At 40.5% G+C, this 20,073-nt stretch overlaps 1 protein-coding gene across 4 annotated transcripts in view; it reads left to right on the top strand.

Annotated features, from left to right (window-relative positions):
* Positions 1-20,073, top strand: part of TARBP1 (tRNA guanosine 2 -O-methyltransferase TARBP1) — an 84,630-nt gene that overhangs the window by 42,121 nt on the left and 22,436 nt on the right. For all 4 annotated transcript variants that reach the window (XR_001441775.3, XR_013411792.1, XM_001102931.4 and 1 more), the window contains exons 14-22: positions 1,439-1,600; positions 4,731-4,945; positions 5,351-5,612; positions 5,703-5,891; positions 7,285-7,475; positions 7,663-7,734; positions 9,249-9,369; positions 14,208-14,318; positions 16,751-16,900. Coding sequence is in view for 2 of the 4 variants with exons in the window: in XM_001102931.4 (XP_001102931.4) it covers positions 1,439-1,600; positions 4,731-4,945; positions 5,351-5,612; positions 5,703-5,891; positions 7,285-7,475; positions 7,663-7,734; positions 9,249-9,369; positions 14,208-14,318; positions 16,751-16,900 (1,473 nt within the window). In the remaining 2 variants the exon portion in view is untranslated. The remainder of the gene's footprint in view (positions 1-1,438; positions 1,601-4,730; positions 4,946-5,350; positions 5,613-5,702; positions 5,892-7,284; positions 7,476-7,662; positions 7,735-9,248; positions 9,370-14,207; positions 14,319-16,750; positions 16,901-20,073) is intronic.

Genomic DNA, 20,073 nt, shown 5'->3' on the forward strand with positions numbered 1-20,073 from the left:
TCTTGATTCTTTTGTTCCAGTGGACACTGCTGACCACCTCCCGCTTGAAACGCTGCTTAACTTCTATGATGTCGTTCTCTCATGCTTCTCTTTACCCCAGCCCCTGCATCTTTCTGGCCATTATTTCCATTTCTTCTTTGAATGTCCATTCTCTGCTTCCTAACCTTTGAAGCCAGAGCTCTTTAAAGCTTGGCCCTGTCCCCTTCTTTTCTCTTTCTCTCCCCTGTCACTTGATGATCTCATCTACATCCCCAGCTTCAGTTCTGCCAGGGACCCTCAAATCTCTGTCTCCGCCTCAGACCACCCTTCTGAGCTTAACACCCTCAGTCGCTTGCTCTCTGATGGTGTCAGTCGAATTTCTCACACTGTTCAAAACTGACCCCCTCATCATCATTCCTACAGGAGGTTCTCCAGGTCACTGTCGCAGTGAATGTCCCACCATCTCGCCAGTTTCTTAAGCCAAAAACTTAGGACCCCTCCCTGGTACCTTCATCCCTCACTCTTGCCCTTTTGTTCAGTCTTGTCATTGTTACCTTCTGCCTGCACTGTATCCTAGCACCTGGCAAAGTGCTAGGCATCCAGTGGTTGCTCAGTAAAAACTGATCAAATTACTTCCTGTGTGCTTTCTATGTGCCATAGGAGGCCTCTTCTGGTATAGTAATAATATATTCATATAGTAATAGTTTCTCCCATTGATACCTTCAGAAACTCTGTGATGGATAAATATTACTATCTATATTATGGACAAGGACAAGGTTAGGCAATGACTGTGCATTCAGCACAATTATGGCACATTTCACAATTGAGTCATCCATCTCCCCACCTGGATTATGAGACCTTAACACAATAAGGCTTAGTAATGAAAAGTTAAATGACTTGTCCTGTGTCACAAGGCTAGTGCATAGTAGAGCTGAAGCCATTTTTTTCTGGGTTTATGAGTCAAAAAATTTGCATTTAATGCTGTCCCTCTTACTGGCTCTGAGCTATTGGGCAAGTTGTTTAACTTCCCTGAAACTTAGTTATCTTACGAAAGTGAGACAGTGATCTTTTTGTGAGAAGTGATTTTTGTAAACAATGGAAGTAGTCATTGCTATAACCGTTATCATTATTATTTATGATGTACTAGCCCTGGGACGTAAGAATTGGTAGATGGTAGTTTCTGCTATCTAAGGTCTCCCTTATAGGTGGGGAGACAGATGACTCAATTGTGAAATGCACCGTAATTGTGCTGAATGCACAGTCACTGTGTAAGCACAGAGAAGGAAGTCCTTAGCTCTGCATGGGAGGTTATGGAAGGCTGCTTGGAGAAAAGAACTTATTTTCTCATCAGTGTAGTTGTTGTGGTCTTTTAAGTAAACTTTTCCTGCCTGAAGGCTTGTGGTTTTGTGAAAATCGTGAATCTTGCTTGTACCCGTAAGTGTTTTAATCCTTGTCTTAGGTTTCAGATCTGGACCGTTGCCATTTATACCTGATGGTGTTAACTGAGCTTATAAATCTGCATTTGAAGGTTGGGTGGAAAAGGGGTAACCCTATTTGGAGAGTTATTTCTCTTTTGAAAAATGCGTCCATTCAGCATCTTCAAGAGACGGACAGTGGACAGGTAAGCCTCTTTGATTCCAGGTTTGCAGTTATCTTGAATAAGGCATACAGGGAATACATACTCAGTTCTTATACACTGTTTTGATACCATATAAAGCATTAACTAAAATTCAGTTTTAAAATAGTACCCTCTGGTGATAAGATGTGGTTAAGATTGATACTTTTTTTTTTTGTTTTTTTGTTTTTTTTTTTGAGATGGAGTCTTGCTCTGTCACCCAGGCTGGGGTGCAATGGCACCATCTTGGCTCACTGCAACCTCCACCTCCTGGGTTCAAGTGATTCTCCTGCCTCAGCCTCCTGAGTAGCTGGGATTACAGGTGCGTGCCACCATGGCTGGCTAATTTTTGTATTTTTTAGTAGAGATGGATTTTACCATGTTAACCAGGCTGGTCTCGAACTCCTGACCTCGTGATCCACCCACCTCGGCCTCCCAAAGTACTGGGATTACAGGTGATGCTGTTAATATAATACTAAACATATAAGCGGCATCGATCTTAAAATCATTTAGATACAGACATTTCACCTGTACTAGGTCTTTTGCCCAAATGTGTCCGGTAAAGGACATTTTATAGTCTGACATTATTGCCCTCCATGCTTGGTTTCCTACCTATTTTTCAGCCCAGCTGTCCACTGTCCACTGCCTTTCCCCCTCCTTCCCACAGTGCCATGACTTTGCAGCCACTCTAGGCTACTTAGAGTTTTACAGATCACAAGCATGTGTCCTGTCTTCCTCCTGGAGGCTGTCATTCAGTCTGGTCTCTCCGTGGAGAATGAGTGCCCTCTCCTCCAGCATACACCTGTCAGCATCTGGTCCCCCCTTTTATGGACCAGCTAGAATCTCTTTTCTCTTAGCGGTCTTCATCGATTAGTATCTCACTCTCCTTCATCTTCCTATTGCTCTTTATGCCTCATTTATAGTGTGTATTTCCATCTTTCTTGTTTTTGGAGTAATGTATGCATATATATCTTTTCCTTTTTTTTTTTTTTTTTGAGACAGAGTCTCTCTCTGTCACCCAGACCGAGTGCAGTGGTGTGATCTTGGCTCACTGCAGTCTCAACCTCCTGGGTTCAAGCAATTCTATCTCAACCTCTCGAGTAGCTGGGCCTATAGGTGTATGCCACCATGCCGGGCTAATTTTTGTATTTTTAATAGAGATGGGATTTTGCCATGTTGGCCAGGGTGGTCTCGAACTTCTGACCTCAAGCGATCTGCCTGCCTCAGCCTCCTGAAGTTCTGGGATTGTAGGTGTGAGTCACCGTGCCTGGTCTGAAGGCATTTTGTTTTGTTTTGTTTTGTTTTGGAGACGGAGTTTCGCTCTTTTGCCAAGACTGGAGTGCAGTGGTGCCATTGGCTCACTGCAACCTCGCCCCCCTGGGTTCAAGCAATTCTCCTGCCTCAGCCTCCCGAGTAGCTGTGATTATAGGTGCCTGCCACCACGCCTGGCTGATTTTTTTATTTTTAGTAGAGATGGAGTTTCACCATGTTGGCTAGGGTGGTCTCAAACTCCTGACCTAGGTGATCCACCCGCCTTGGCCTCCCAAAGTGCTGGGATTACAGGCGTGAGCCACCACGCCTGGTCAATGCATTTCTTGAACATAGCACAATAAGGCTTAGCAATGAAGAGCACAGGCTTTGGAGTTAGAGTTGCTGGGTTTGAATTCTGGCTTTATTTTTCCCAACTGTGTGACCTACATTATTTAACACCTCTGTGTCTCATTTACTGCACCTGCAACATGGGGATTATAGAGCTGATGTGGGAATTAAAGAAGGTTCATACATGTTAAATCTTTAGAACTGTACCTGGCAGATAGAAAGGCCTCAATAAAAGCTATTTTCACTTAACATGTGGTAAGTGTTTAATAAGTTGAACTCAATCAGTCTAACTAGTCCAGGCTACTAAGAAAAACAAAGAAGGTACTCGATTGCTTTAATAATTTAATTTTATTCTAGGAGGAAATGATAAGGAAGATGATTAATATTTCGGCATCCTGTCTGGTACCTATTAGTCTGTTAGTGTTATGAAAGAACATCGTGAGTTCTAAATATACAGCCAAACCATGAACCATGCCACAGTAACTCTTATTCTTAAAAATTGGCTTCCTTTAGTAATTCACTGAATTACATTAAGGTTAGCGGGAACCATAGTTGGCCCAAAGGTAACCCTAAATTCTATTTCATATGTTGGCAGTGTTGATATGTAAAATTTTTTTGTAGAGATGGTTGATTTATTTTTGGAGAGTGAGGGAGGGGTATGGAATAAATAGAAATTTCCTTTCTGATGCAGACATTACTGGTTGGCAGTATTTGAGAGAACTGCTGTAGTCTCTCGGTGCTGTTGTTTTCTGTGTCTGACTTCTTGCCTGCACTCCTAGCTTGGTTGTTGATTTTCTCTTTAAGTATAGACCAGGTGGTCTTGGCTACCCTCCTTTCCTACATGTAGAGTTCCGAGTGTTTTACATGCAGTAACCCATTTGCTTAATCTTCACAGTAACCCCATGAAGTAGATTCTTTCACTGTTCCCATTTTACAGATGAGAAAACTAAGGTGCAGTATGTCTACACTCATACTGGTAGTAGCACAGAGCTAGGATTCAGACCTGGGCTTTGTGGTTCCTGAGTCCAGCTCTTAACTACTGGGCTGTGTGACTTCTCCAAAAGTAGTGTGCTGCTGATTGAAGGAATTATTTGTAACCTGGAGTCTTTTATATTTTTTTTAACTTGTTTCAACAGACAATTAAAATAAGGCTCACCCGTAGGAATGCTGCACGCAGATGTGTATGCGACCAGGAGAAAGGTCGAGAAGGACTTACACACAGCTTTGGGTTCTGTACATAGCAAATCTGTCATCTACTAGTTCCAGTTACCTGTTTAACAAATGAAAAGATCTCATTGTTGTCTTAATCTAAATTGCTGAGTTCTTATTGCTACTTTAAAATTGTTCACTGCCAATCTGTAGAGAAGTAGTGGAAGTGAATGATGTGTGTTGGATTTCCTTTTATTTCTCCTGATATTCAGGAGCAGGCAGGAAGAGGAAAAAGGAGAGCCTGAGCTTTCCATAGACTGGCAACTGAGGTCCTTACTGATTAAGACTTGTGCATATTAAATAAAACATTGTCACATTTCCTTTTCAGGAGCCAACACTTGGAAATCAGATTCAGAGAGTAGTGAGCATGGCTGCCTTGGCCATGGTGTGTGAGGCCATAGACCAGAAGCCTGAGCTGCAGCTGGACTCTCTCCATGCTGGGCCCCTGGAAAGCTTCCTTTCCTCTCTTCAGCTCAATCAGATGCTGCAGAAGCCCCACGCAGAGGAGCAGAGCAGTTATGCTCACCCCTCGGAGTGTACCAGGTACAGGGAAAGTTAAGGCTTAATAATCCATTTCTGTTGTCATCGGGGGTTCATGACTGCCCAGCATTACTTATATAGTTACACAATTTTGGAGCTGAAGCCCCATTCAGGATGAAAGTGTAGTGTAACTCTGTTACTGGAGTTATTCATTTCTGTTGCTGGAGACTTGCTGACTTTTCTGCATCTAGTTTTCTCTGAATCATTTAACATGAGCAAAAGTGCCTACTTTCAGAGGAGTTAGAAAATTAAGGTTTATGTGGTTTCCTTAGTTATCGGTAGGTAGGCTGTTTGATAATGACCATTTATATCTGTATACCTCCACTTTAGAAGGATAGTGTGCTACGTGCAAAAGACGTGGAGGCAAGTTGGGGAAGTATGGCCTAGTAACTTTATTTTTTATTTCAGTGTTTTAGAAGAATCGTCATCTTCCCAAGGATGGGGAAAAATAGTTGCACAATATATTCATGATCAATGGGTGTGCCTCTCTTTCCTGTTGAAAAAATATCACACCCTTATACCAAGCACAGGGAGTGAAATTCTGGAACCATTTCTGCCTGCCGTTCAGATGCCAATCAGGACTTTGCAGTCTGCACTAGAAGCCCTCACAGTTCTTTCTTCTGATCAAGTTTTACCAGTGTTCCATTGCTTGAAAGTGTTGGTTCCCAAGGTAAGATAGAGTGAAACATGAGTTGAAGAGGAACTATAGGAGTGGTGATCAAAGTTTCTAAAATAAGTATGTATTTTTTTTTCCTACCAGCTTCTGACCTCCTCTGAATCACTCTGCATGGAGTCTTTTGACATGGCTTGGAAAATTATATCTTCTTTAAGCAACACTCAGCTGATATTCTGGCCTAATTTAAAAGCTTTTGTTCAGTTTGTTTTTGATAACAAAGTTCTTACCATTGCTGCCAAAATCAAGGGCCAGGCATATTTCAAAATAAAAGAGGTAACTACCTTTCTTTTCTTTTTGCTTTTCTTTTCACGTGTGTGAGCTTCAGCACATGAAGAACATGAGAGTTATATTCTCAGATTTGTGGTTCTTTATTCCTTCAGTCAAAAATATTTTTGAACCTTCTTAAATATCAAGAGTAAGAATGAGAATATCTGACAGATGTAGAAGAGAAGGTACAAAACGGTAGCCTGGAGCCACATCTGCCTCAGAAATGGTTTGTTTGGTTCATACAGTGTTTAAAATTTTGATTACCTGGCAACATTTAATTGTTGGGAAATCTGGCCAGGCATGGTGGCTCATGCCTGTGATCCCACCACTTTGAGAGGCTGAGGCGGGCGGATCACCTGAGGTCAGGAGTTCGAGACCAGCCTGGCCAACATGGCAAAACCCTGTCTCTGCTAAAAATACAAAAATTAGCCAGGTGTGGTGGTGCATGCCTGTAATCCCAGCTACTCAGGAGGCTGAGGCAGGAGAATTGCTTGAACCCAGGAGGTGGAGGTTGCAGTGAGCTGAGATCACGCCACTGCACTGGGCAACTAAGCAAGACTCCGTCTCGAAAAAAAAAAAGAGTTGGGAAATCTGTATGAAAAACTGGATTTCTTGGAAAATGAGATAATCTAGCAACACCGGTCATTCCTCCATGACAATGTAATTGATTGCTGGGTTGAGTAGGAGTTGGCATGCTCTTTCCACAATCAGTCTCATTTCACCCGGATACTTGAAGGCAAATGTCAGGTGCCATTTGTCATTGCACTTTGGCTCAGGTTTGTTTTTTGTTTTTTTTTGTTTTTTTTTTTTTGGGGGGGGGGTGTGTGTGTAGAGAAATATTTTTCGGACTGTAACCCTTATCAAAAGGTCTTGCTAGTTTATGGAGGTATTTTCATTTGCAGCCACTGAGATAGGAACATACCAAGGTGGGATTCCACTGTAGCTCCTGATCCCCAGGGAAACAGGGAAAGTCAGATTCCATTATTTCTCTGCAGCCCTGTGCTGCCTTTCTTGATCCTTTTCTGCCCCACAGTACATACTTAGAGACGCTGGTCTTTGCTGCCTCAGCCCAAGGAAGGCCACTGGCAAAATGCAAACAAAGGAAGCCGAATGTGTGTGGGTGAGGTGTTTTTCCCCTTTGATTCTACTGCTTTGGGCAGTTGTTTCTCTTGAAGAGTTTGAATATCACTATCAGTAAAGTTTTATTTATTTTTATTATCAAGAGATGAAATAGCACTCTCTGATTATTGATCATCTTGCAAAGTTGTTCTAACAGTAATGAATGTAACAGTTGTTAGACTATTCATGATTATGTTGACACTAAGTAACAGTTTTTAGCAGCACTGATTTTTTTTTAAACTAAATCAAAGGATAAAATGACCATTGTATTTTATTCCAGATTATGTACAAGATAATTGAAATGTCTGCTATAAAGACTGGAGTCTTCAATACACTGATAAGTTACTGCTGTCAGTCTTGGATAGTGTCTGCTTCAAATGTGTCCCAAGGATCTTTATCAAGTGCTAAAAATTACAGCGAACTTATCCTTGAGGCTTGTATATTTGGAACTGTGTTTAGGCGTGATCAGAGGTAAAAGATGCTATTATTTCAGCTGGTCATAACTTGTATTAAGTGCCTACTTGGGTATAGAATTATGTCTTTGTTTTGAGGCTTTCAATTAGAAGTATATAAATTATTAGTTAACTTTAACCTTGGGGATTTAATTGTTTTTCTATTTAAAACCTGTTGTTCTTTATCAAATGTTTTTTATGGAAAGACTTGTTCAGGATGTGCAGACCTTCATAGAAAACCTTGGACATGACTGTGCGGCAAATATTGTTATGGAAAAGTAAGTATGGTAGATTTTCTCTGTCTTCACATAAATGAGATATTAAAAATTTAACATCATATGACAAACATTCTCTGTTTGCTAAATTTAATAAATGTTGCTAGTGACATCTAACGTATTAATAAGATGGGACGAGCCTTCAAAAGTATGATAGAAATTATAGTCCCTTGCTAATATATTGTCTTTACATCTTTCAGTATTCACTAGAATTTGATAAAACTTTAAAAGTGTGTAGTGCAGAGTCCAGCATAAACAAGGAAATGACTGTGGAGAGCGTAAAGCCCGTGTCTTTCTTCTGCGGGGATGGGATGATCATCAGCTTAGACACTTTATTCTCCAGTCCTTTTTTTGGCGTAAAGTTTAATATGAAATTAAAATTCACCGCTTAACAAGTTAGTATGTTACACACAAAAATAGAATTACTCTTGGAACAGACTAAAGTTTTTTAGTTTTTTAAAAACTCTTTATTGAGGTATGATTGACATGTAAAAAGCTGTACATAGTTAATATGTGCAACTCGACGAGTGTGGGGATAGGCCCTAAAGTTTTGATTTCTGGGATAAGACTATTTTTATCTAACCACTGAATTAATTTTTTTGGAGCTTGTCAAGTAGCTTTTTTTCAAGTTTTATTTTTTCACATGGCTTTAAAAAATGTGTATGTGTGTTTATAAAGAAGATTAAAATAGCATTGTATCATTCACTCTAATTTTAGAGTTTAGGACATCAAATGATTATAATATTTAGCCATAAAGTATTTATTATTCTGAAAGTCCTACGTTTTAAATCATCTGTCACTCCTCATTAAATATATACATTTTTTTCATTGTTTTTAGTTATTTTTTCTTGGCTGGCTTAGTGTGGCAATAAAAGTGACTTTTTCTAGTTGGTAGTTGCCAAATAATTCGATTAGGATTTCTACTAGACAGTTGCTTTGTTGTTAAATTAAAATATTTATTCACATTATAACAATTATCATGGAATGTGAACATACTAACGATTTCACTTAATTTATCTTTCCACATTTGGCTACTGAAAATGCCGGGCGTTGAGAGTGCACAGTGCTTCCCGAGTTTGCCCCTCAGTTGGAGAATGTGCACTGATAGTGCGTGGTAGAGACAGGCCATTGACGTGTTTGATGCGTATTCATGCCCCTGAGTGAATGGAGGTATCTGTGGTCCTCTTTAAGGGACAGGCTCATGAGCTGTGATCTGTTTTGTCCACAGATAAGGCACTATTGAGCGAGGTTCAGCAGCATGTGCATTGATTCTCCAGAAATCTGGATGGATTTGTGCTCATTCATACTTTCTGTATAGACCCTTCTTGTAATATATTCATTTGTTATCTTCTGTTATCTATTCTAAATTAAAAAGTATTGTCATTAAGTATGGACCTACTTAACTTTAGAAAACTTTTGAGAGGTTTTGATCATGTAATGATATTTGAAACTAATATTTGATGTTATCTTTCTGTTTTCAAAATGTATTAACATAATTTATCATTCACTTTTTTTAGTACTAAGAGAGAAGACCATTATGTGAGAATTTGTGCCATCAAATTCCTGTGTTTATTAGATGGCTCCAATATGTCCCATAAGTTGTTTATGGAGGATCTTGCAATCAAGCTATTAGATAAAGTAAGTGTATTTTACTTTAAATTATCTTTGTTTTTAACAATCGGAGGTCAACATTTGCTCTTTATGTTGCTACAATATGTACTTCTAAATATCTTTTGTCAGGAGAAAACACAAAGTTTATGTTCTGTATTTTTAATTCAGTCTTGATTAGGTCACACTGTGGCTCACGCCTGTAATCCTAGCACTTTGGGAGGCCGAGGCAGCAGAATTGCTTGAGGCCACGAGTTTGCGACCAGCTGGGGCAACATAGCGAGACCTTGTCTCTACAAAAAGAAAAAAGAAAAAATATCTTGGTTAGTAATTGTCCAACTCAAGTTTGGTTTTAGAGAACAATAGTGGTAATGTTTTTCCTGTACCATCTGTACTTTACTCTGTATTTTCCCGTGCCAGTCAAACCCGGTTATGTTTTTTGCTTGTTTGTTTGTTTTTTCTTTTTTTGAGATAGAGTCTTGCTCTGTCTTCCAGGCTGGAGTGCAATGGCATGATTTCGGATCTCGGCTCACTGCAGCCTCCACCTCCCAGGTTCAAGTGATTCTCCTGCCTCAGCCACCCGAGTAGCTGGGATTATAGGTGTGCCCACCACTCTGCCCGGCTAATTTTTTTTTTTTTTTTGAGACAGAGTTTCGCTCAGTGCCCAGGCTGGAGTGCAAAGGCATGATCTCGGCTCATTGCAACCTCTGCCTCCCGGGTTCAAGCGATTCTCTTGCCTCAGCCTCCTGAGTAGCTGGGATTACAGGCATGCGCCACCACGCCTGGCTAATTTTGTATTTTTAGTAGAGATGGGGCTTCTCCATGTTGGTCAGGCTGGTCTCGAACTCCCGACCTCAGGTGATCCACCCGCCTTGGCCTCCCAAAGTGCTGGGATTACAGGCATGAGCCATGCACCTGGCCTAATTTTTGTATTTTTAGTAGAGACAGGGTTTCACCATATTGGCTAGGCTGGTCTCAAACTCCTGGCCTCAAGTGATACTCTTGCCTTGGCCTTCCAAAGTGCTGGGATTAGAGGTGTGAGCTACTGTGCTTGGCCCAGTTATGTTTTTAGTGCTATATTCATATGTTGCTTTCTGTAAGAAATGGAATGAAAAAGTAAAAACTGAGAAAATGGCCTCAAATGTTAGGAATTGATCGCTGTGATTTGAGAACCCGTGAAAGATTATCCCAGGATTTCCTTCCATTGTAATGTATTGTTATTTCTAGATCTGGGTGTGTGATGTTTGTCTAAGATCGATGAAAATTCCTTATTTATTCAGATAAAAACAATCCAGCTAGGTTGTTTTTGAGCCTGCTAAATCATTTCTAAATGAACATTATAGTGTCCGAAGAACAGGTTTAATAAATCTGGGGACAAGTTAAATAGGAAGGGGAAGAGTTGGGCATGGTGCTCTGTTCCCCATGTATGTTTAAATGACAGATACAGTTACCTTTCTGACCTTGGTGTGGACGTATGGATGACTACCAAACTCATACCAGTCCCTCTGTTAAAACAGGAGTGTTCATCGTACTTCTGTTTTTCTGAAGGTAGCATGTCAGCTTTATTATATAAAACCTTGGAAATAGTTTTTATGCAACAATTCCCTCTCTGTAGCATTGGAGTCAAGGAAGATGTCCCAGAGGAAATAGTATGTTACTGGTTTTCTAAAAGATGAGTAGAGTTTAAAGTGATGGGAGCTGGGTATGGGAATTCTATCAGAACAAAAATACATGTTATGTATTTAACTATTTAGATAGCGGGTCAGGGCTAGGCATGGTGGCTCATGCCTGTAATTCTAGCACTTTGGGAGGCCAAGGCAGGAGGATTGCTTGAGGTCAGTGGTTTGAAACCAGCCTGGGCAACACAGTGAGTGAGACTACCTCTCTAAGAAAAGAAAAAAAATTCAGAAAAAAAAGGTCTAAAAAGGTCAGGAAGGTCTAATCAGGTGACATTTGGGCTGAGCTCTGGATGAATTAATGAGGATGCCAGGAGGGGACACTGTCCGGAGACCAAGTGAGGAAAGGAAGTGCTGCATGGAGGACGAGGAGGCCACAGGCTGGCCATTGGCTTCAGCTGTCTCAGTCACCGCGACAAAGGCATTTCAGTGAAATGCTGGGATGAGAACCTGATAGAACCGGTTCAGAAGAAAATGGGAGTTGAGCGAGTGGAGACAGTGAGTATGGATTCTCTTAGGAGTTTACCCTAGAAAGGGTATAAAGGAAATAAAAGGAGTCGTTCCTGGAGCAGAACCTGGAGTTAAAGAGGGGCTTTTTAGAGATGGGAGATAATTAGAGCATGTTTCTATGTTGAAGGAAACGATCCAGTAGAGAGAGAAAAATGACAGTTAGGGAGAGGCCAGGAATAATCACACAGGCAAAATACTAGCCACTCGTACCCACTGGGATGGCTGCTAAGAAAACAAACTAAAAATGACGAGCATTGGTGAGGATGTAGCAAAACTGGAATCCTCATGCGTTGCTAATAGGAATACAAAACAGTGCAGCTGCTTTGGAAAACAGACTTGAAAAAGCAAAATGCTTGTCTAGTGCAGTCATTCTTAAAGTGTGGTCTCTGGATCAGCAGCGACAGCATCCCTGGGGAACTTGTTAGAAATACATATTCCTAGGCCCTGCCCCAGTCTACTGAATCAGAAGCTCTGGGGGTGGTGCCCAGCACTCTGTTTTTATGAGTCCTTGTGATTCTGGAGCTGATACAGTTTAAGAACTACTGGTCTAGCAATCATGAAGGCCCAGAAACAGCTGCAATGCATATTTTTAAATTTTTAATTTTTGTGGGTCTATAGTAGGTGTATATATTTATAGGGTATATGAGATATTTTGATATAGGCATACAATATGTAATAATTACATCAGGTAAATGAGATATCTGTCACCTCAAGCATTTATCCTTTATGTTACAAACAATCCAGTTATACTCTTAGTTATTTTAAAATGTACAATAACTTACTGTAGACTGTAGTCACCCTGTTGTACTATCAAATACTAGATCTTATTCATTCTACGTATATTTTTATGCTCATTAGCCATCCCACACCTTCCCCCTACCACCACTACCCCTTCCAGCCTCTGTGGCAACCATCGTTCTATTTTCTGTCTCCATGAGTTCAATTGTTTTATTTTTTAGCTGCCACAAATAAGTGAAAACATGCGAAGTTTGTCTTTTTGTGCCTGGCTTATTTCACTGAACATAATGACCTCCAGTTCCATCCCTGTTGTTGCAGATGACAGGATCTCATTCTTTTTTATGGCTGAATAGTACTCCATTGTGTGGAATACATATTTTTAATGTAGTCAGTTGTGGCTGGTGATTTTTAATTTCTTCAGTAGTACCCGGCCACGAGTTAAACAGACTAATAGAGAAAAGATATTCTGAGTAAAGGAGCACACTGAGTGGAACAAGTAGGACAGAAGATTTTGAGCTGAAAGGGAATTTTAGAATTCTCAACTTCTAGTTGAGGATGGTGACTTGGTGAGGTCCTAAGGGCAGCTTTCTTGACATGAAGATGCTTCTCCTGAATGCATGAGTGATCCACCCTACTGATTCCATTTTTAGTTGCATTGAGGTTGAGCAGTATATGAAACTTAAACACACCTATATCAGAAGAAAATTTCTTAACAGAAATTATATAGAGATTATAAGATTTTAAACATCATTGGGAGTCATTAAAATCTATATTAATTTAGCTATGGACATGAAACTTTATATACACTAAAATGCAGAGAATGAGATTATGGAAGAAGAAAGGTCAGAGAAGTTACAAAGTAGAAGAGGATCATCTACATTATGTGAAAATGGTTTTGGAGGTGGTGAATGACTTTTCACCTTTAAGACATTTGAGGATGTTGATATACTCTTCAGTGCCATCTTGCTTTATGGCCAAAGCACTAATAGTTATGGTAATAAAAGCAAATCTTGCAGCTGGCTGAATTTAGGTGGCACAAGCCATGAAAAGCCAGGGAGAGCTCTCTGCTACTACGAAAGGCTCAGTGCTGCCATTTTCTTGTGTCTAGAGACACATCATGCATAGAGATGCCTCGCACTGTCTCGTACTGGGGTGGCTTCTTTCTTAGTGGTGTTTGCATCAGATGTAGATACCAGTATTCCAAATGTGAATATCACACGGGGGCACAAGGTGAGATGTGCCTGTGAGGTACATGGTAATATATGGCAATATATATCAGTATATATCAGTCCAGTATCTCAATCTCTTCTCACCCCTGGAACCCATAGCTCCCAGTTTTTCGGCCCCTCTTCTAATTTTAAAAACACATAGCCAGGCGCCATGGCTCATGCCTGTAATCCCAGCACTTTGGGAGGCTGGGGCAGGTGAATCACCTGAGGTCAGGAGCTCGAGGCCAGCCTGGCCAACATGGTGAAACCCCATCTCTACTAAAAATACAAAAGTTAGCCGGGCGTGATGGAGGGTGCCTGTAATCCCAGCTACCTAGGAGGCTGAGGCAGGAGAATTGCTGGAACCTGGGAGGCAGAGGTTGCTGTGAGCTGAGATCACACCATTGCACTCCAGCCTGGGCAACAGAATGAGACTCCATCTCAAAAAAGAGAAAAACCAAGAAAAACACGTACGTTAAACAAAAGCAACTAAGTTCAGTGTTTGAAGTGTTTTATTTAAAATTTTTTTTATTTTTCTTAATCATTCAGCCCAAAATGTCAATGTTTGAAATATTTTAAGGTGCAATTCTTTTTCTCATCCTCCTGCTTTTTGGGGGAACAAAAAGCCCCTGTACCTAATTTAAGCCTCTTACATTTCAAGTTGTCATTGATTTTTTTCATTAATCACCAATTCAATAGATAATTTAATATTGACTCCCTCCCTTCTCCTTTCCAGGATGAATTCGTGTCCAAGTCCAAAAAACGCTACTATGTGAATTCTCTACAGCACAGAGTGAAAAACCGCATATGGCAGACTCTGCTTGTACTTTTCCCTAGACTCGATCAGGTATCAGATTTTTGTTATAGTTATACCTTTGAAGCATATGATTTCATGACTGAACCATTTTGCAGAAACTGTCATATACCGTTTTAAAATTGAAAAAGATAATGTTTAAAATGTATACTTCAGTTCTTCACATTGAAGTTATTCAAAAGTTTTTATTAACAGAGAGAATACCAAGGCAATTAGGTATTGCAGAAATAAGTTAGAAGTTGGTTTACATGGCCCCATTTAATATTTTTTCCCTTCGGTATTTTAATGTGACATTTTAACTGTTTAAATAAGTCTGATTTGCCATTTGATTAGAAAATGCAAATACTTAACTCCTAATTTTCTGTAGGTACGTTATTTTGGAGTGTTACTATTTTGGATTATCTGTACTGTAGAAACCAGACAAATTGTATTGTTTGGGATGGGAATAATGTTTCACATGGTGGGTTTCCTTGCCCTTAACTTCATGAATAGTGTGATGACATAAACCAGCTAAGGAAAAGGCCAAGTCTCTTACAACAAAGTATCTTTATCCAAAGTTATCTTTTCTCTTCCCTGAGGAGGCAAGAAACAGTTGAACGGACAATCTGATTTTTCTGACCATCTTTGCTTAATATTCCTGTTGAGAAAATAGATCATCATTATGAGAAAGTGATGGTATATGACTCATGCAGTTTTTAAAAACATTTTTCAATGCAAAAAAATCCTTCAGACATTAAAATTTCCTACTGTCCTCCCTACCTTCTTTTAAATGTGTGAGAGAATTAAAAAAAATATATATATATATACTAGCCTCTTTCTTTACAATCTTATGAAGTCTTATATCTGTGAGAAACATTTCAGTAACAGTGTAAGTATGTAAGTATATTCAAATAAAACTATTTGGAATAATTTAAGAGGAAATAGCTAAAAGAATTGCTTCCAGGGAGTAGTTTTGCTGGATGTGGGGGGTGGGGAAGGTTGCTATTTTTCATCATAGGTCTTTTTGTATTATTTGATTTAAAGTACGTCATTAAACATAAGGATGCATTAAAAAAGGAAACATTTTAGAAATGCTCAACTAGATTACTGAGAACATGTTTTTCTTAGAATGGAGAGGGCCTCCTAGAGAGAAAGGTAATGTTGCGGAGGGTGAGGAAATGCCCGAGCATGCACACCTGCAAGGAGAAGGAAACCTAGCAGTCTGTTATGGAGCTCAGAGTTGTAAACTGTTATATCTTATGGTTTTGTTTAATCTTCATAATAGTCTTCCAAGGTAGGCCATACATATTCGCATTTTGCCTCCAAGAGCACCGCAGTTGAGAGAGGTCAGATGTCCTGTGTGAGAGGTAACACAGCTAGTGGTGAATGATAGAGGTGGAATTCAAAATCAAGCCTAACTACAAAATACATGCTCTACTTTACTATCTCAGGGCTTCAGATGAGTCCTTCTGCTCTTTTTCTACCAAGTAGAAGTTCTTGTAAGATAGATTTTTCTTCTTTTGTACATAATACCTATTAACTTTTTTTTTTTTTTTTTGAGACGGAGTCTCGCTCTGTCGCCCAGGCTGGAGTGCAGTGGCCGGATCTCAGCTCACTGCAAGCTCCGCCTCCCGGGTTTACCCATTCTCCTGGCTCAACCTCCCCAGTAGCTGGGCCTGCAGGCGCCCGCCACTCCGCCGGGCTAATTTTTTGTATTTTTAGTAGAAACGGGGTTTCACTGTGTTAGCCAGGATCCATCTCCTGACCTGGTGATCCGTCTGCCTCGGCCTCCCAAAGTGCTGGGATTACAGATGTGAGCCACCGCGCCCAGCCCTACATATTACTTTTCTACGCTTATATAAGTAGGTATTGTTTTTCATCTGCTACTGAGATAGGTTCGGTCCCCCAGATAGAAACGCGGTTTTGAAGAGGAGAGGGTGGAAGGGGGAGGGATGATTTTGGAGCTCAGGGTCTTAGCCAGAGAACAGTGCAGTAGTTGTGGGGCCACACAGACCATGAGGGCAGGAGGACGAGGAGCCTGAACAGAGGGCTCAGTGGCCTGAGACCTGCCCCTCTGGGATGCTGTTTCCCACCTGCTGACTTCAGTCTCTGGACCAGCCCTTATTACAAGTTTTAAGCCCTGGCATCTTGGCAGATCTTGATTTGAACCTGAATTCTTCCACTTACTAGGTATGTGACTTTGGGAAGGTTTTTCAGCTTTTCTGAGTCTTTTCCTTTCCCTGCAAAAATACAGGTGATGAATAATCTTCCTTATAGATAGAACTGGTGTCCAGGTAAATTATAAAGTACTGAATGAAGGTACTTCATCATTATATTTTAATCAGTAGTTTTTAGAGTCTTTGCTCAGAGAATTGTAGATTCAATAAATAACGTGATAAAAACTTTAAGCTATTTTATTTTAAATGGAGACTATTTTTAAATTAAAATGAATAACTTACTGTTTAATTCTGAACTTTTTTTCTCAGAATTTCTTGAATGGAATTATTGACAGGATTTTCCAGGCTGGTTTCACCAACAATCAAGCATCCATAAAATATTTTATAGAATGGATTATTATATTGATTCTTCATAAATTCCCTCAGTTTCTTCCAAAGTTCTGGGATTGTTTTTCTTATGTAAGTAAAGAACATTTTAAATATTTTTTTAAACTAAGAAATGATTTTGACAGTGCTGGGGGATTTGTTTCACTTAAATAGTTGTTTTCGATTCTCAGTTGCGCTAATGTATTGACATCATAAGTTATGTTTTGCAAGATCTGAATTAATTCAGAAGACCGAAATCCCTGGCATTCATTTTGAGTATTTCATAGTTTTTATCTGAGAGTTGTTATATGCAACAAAATGAAGATGGAAAGGGCATTTGTCATTAAGAAGTAAGGGAAATAGGTGCCTTCTGTATTCTTATTTACCAAGCAGTGTCTTTGATCTTAGAAATATGAATGATGAGGAATTAATTGCATTCCTTAAAATTAAAAAAAAAAGGTTTTGGGAGATTTCAAACGTAATCAAAGTAGAAAGAATAGAAGTAATATCAGTTCATTTCCTTTTTTATTTGATCTGTACCCTCACATACTCCCCTAATTGCTTTCCAACATTTCTCATATATTGAAAATCATTTTTAAGGAATTGATACTAAAATTAGTGATAGAGTTTATCATTGCTGGCTTCCTGACAAATAGCAAATTGTTTCTGAGTTATCAGTTCTAAATCTTGAATGTTTTCTTTTGGTTCCCAAATTCACCTTTCCCTTTCATAATAGATGATCTTGTCTTCCACTTTGTGTGAAAATGGAGGTGCCTTCCTCAAAATATCTCTTTCTCCATTTCTTCCTATTTCAGGAGAGATATCCTTATTCTTTTTTTCACATCTATCCCCTGTGACCTATTTGTGTCTCCTTTGGGACCTCACCGAATTCTTCACGCTTGCTCTGTTGACTTTTCCTCCACCCAGCTCTCATCCAGTGTCTTCCTTTCTTTGCTGTTAAACTCCAATGTGTGATCTTTGCCTTCCTCAAATCACTGCGGTCCACTCCATTTTCAACAGTGATCATTCAGGGATTTCATCTGAGCTGCAGACAGCCTTTCTCTTTTCCTCCATACTCCCCGCTTTAATTTCACGCCTTCGCGTTGGTGGTGGCTTTCTTCACAGCTGATCCTCACACTGCGGTCAGCTTCATAATTCCCTTCCTGTTGTGCTGATAACTTCTCTATTTCTTTCACATGTTTCCTTCTCTCGCCCAACCCTTATGCTTGGTTTTATCTGAAGAGTTGCTGGTTAGCCCGTCCGCTTCTCTTTCTGTGCTCCCTTAGCATACTAAAGCCCATCTCTGCCGGTCCCTACTTCTCTAGCCACCTGCAGGGCCTTTCCATAATCACCAAACTTCACCCTGTGTTAAACTAAACTGGTAATAGCATCTGGCCCTAAAATTGGCTCCCCTTTCTGATGTCTTTCATTCTCCCAGTCTCCTAGCTTAAAACCTGGGTGTCTCCATAAGCAGCAGAAACAGCAGCCTCACAATAATCCCAAAAGACAGGTTGGGGTTTTTACCCTGATGAAGAAAACAACGATTAAGTCAGTCGTCACACCACTAAGAAATAACAATGCTTTGGCCAGGCGTGGCGGCTCATGCCTGTAATCCCAACTCTTTTAGAGACTGAGGCGGGAGAATTACTTGAGGTCAGGAGTTTGAGACCAGCCTGACCAACATGGTGAAAACCCGTCTCTACTAAAAATACACAAATTAGCCGGGGGGGGGGGGTGGGTGCACGCCTGTGGTCTCAGCTACTCGGGAGGCTGAGGCAGGAGAATAGCTTGAACCCAGGGAGGCGGAGGTTGCAGTGAGCCGAGATGGCTCCACTGCACTCCAGATGGCATCAAAGTGAGACTCCGTCTCAAAATTTTCACCTCTTCCCATGCTCCTCTGGCTCATCTTCATGTTCCTATAATGAAGAAAGAGATTCTGTTATTTTTCCTTGAATTGATTTTTAGATCCATAGCCTTATTAATGTAGTTTGTTCATGTCAACTCTCAAATGGGTTAGCACCGCCCCAGGAATTCTCACAAAGGGCAGGTTGGTTCTGGTGTACCCCCAAAACTTCCTGGGCTCCCGTCCACAGTAGTGCCAATTGTTACTTTTATTTGCTTAGCTCAGCCTCTCACTTGTCATTAGGCCTTGTATATTCTCTTCGAATCTGATTTTACCTGTGGACATGAGTCAGAGTTTTTGGTGTAGGCAAAGGAAGCTTTTGCTGACGGAATCAAAACGGGATTCAAAAAAGGTAGTGGGGAAGAGGGGAGTAGTAGGTAGCTTACAGAATGCCACGAAAGCTACAGAATCAGACCTGGAAAATTGGCAGGAACAGGGGAGGCTCAGTGGCTTCCAGAACTGCAGCCGCAGGCAGGCCAGAGAGAGCTGGTTCACTGGACACACGGTGCCTTCAGCAGGGCCTTGCCATAGCTAACTGTGTAGCTGCTGTGTCTGCTGCCTGCTGTGGAGGAGGGTTTTCTGTGAGCTCTACTCCTCTAAGTTGTAAGTTCTCAATTTAGAAATCAGAATTGGGGTCTTTGGAACCAGGTCAAGTGCCTTCTTGTTAGTGGCAAGGAGGCTGGGAAGACGAATATCTGGCATTTTTCAGTGTCCCCCAACACTCATAAGATGGAAGAATTCCCTAAACTTGGAAGGGGATTCAGGATAGATATCAAAGAAAGGGGCAGTTGTCCTCTACACCCTTTTCTTCCTTTATTCAAAGCAAATTACCTTACCCTTTATTTTTTAGAGAAAATAACAGTTGCCACGTAGGAATATTTATATCTTCTCAAGAGCAATCAGACAAGTCTGCCTATGTCAGTATCCATCTGAGATTTCTTCCTTCCTTTTACTGTAAAGAAGTAGAATCTTCTCCAGTGCCAGAGTAATTCTTCCACTGGGTCTTTGGCCCTCTTCCTTCCTGTCTTCTTAGGCATTTGTTGCTATCAGCCTGTCTTCTATCCTCAGTCTCGCCTTAACCAAGTGGTCCCATTGGCTTTTCAACAGGCTCGAGTTGCATCCATTTTCTGTGGATATTTATACCGGCTGTTTTCTCGTCCCTCTCCTCTAATCACCCTGGCTCTCTGCTATTTCATTGTCAGACTTCCTAAAAGAGGTGCCTGTGTTCCAGAGTTTTATTATTTTTTAAAATTTACTTATTTTATTTACTTTTTTGAGACGGAGTCTCGCTCTGTCACCCACGCTGGAGTGCAGTGGTGCGATCTCAGCTCACTGCAACCTCCGCCTTCCACCTTTAAGCAAT

The sequence above is a fragment of the Macaca mulatta genome, chromosome 1 (genome assembly GCF_049350105.2).
Source record: "Macaca mulatta isolate MMU2019108-1 chromosome 1, T2T-MMU8v2.0, whole genome shotgun sequence".
In the NCBI taxonomy this organism is placed as follows: Eukaryota; Metazoa; Chordata; class Mammalia; order Primates; family Cercopithecidae; genus Macaca; species Macaca mulatta.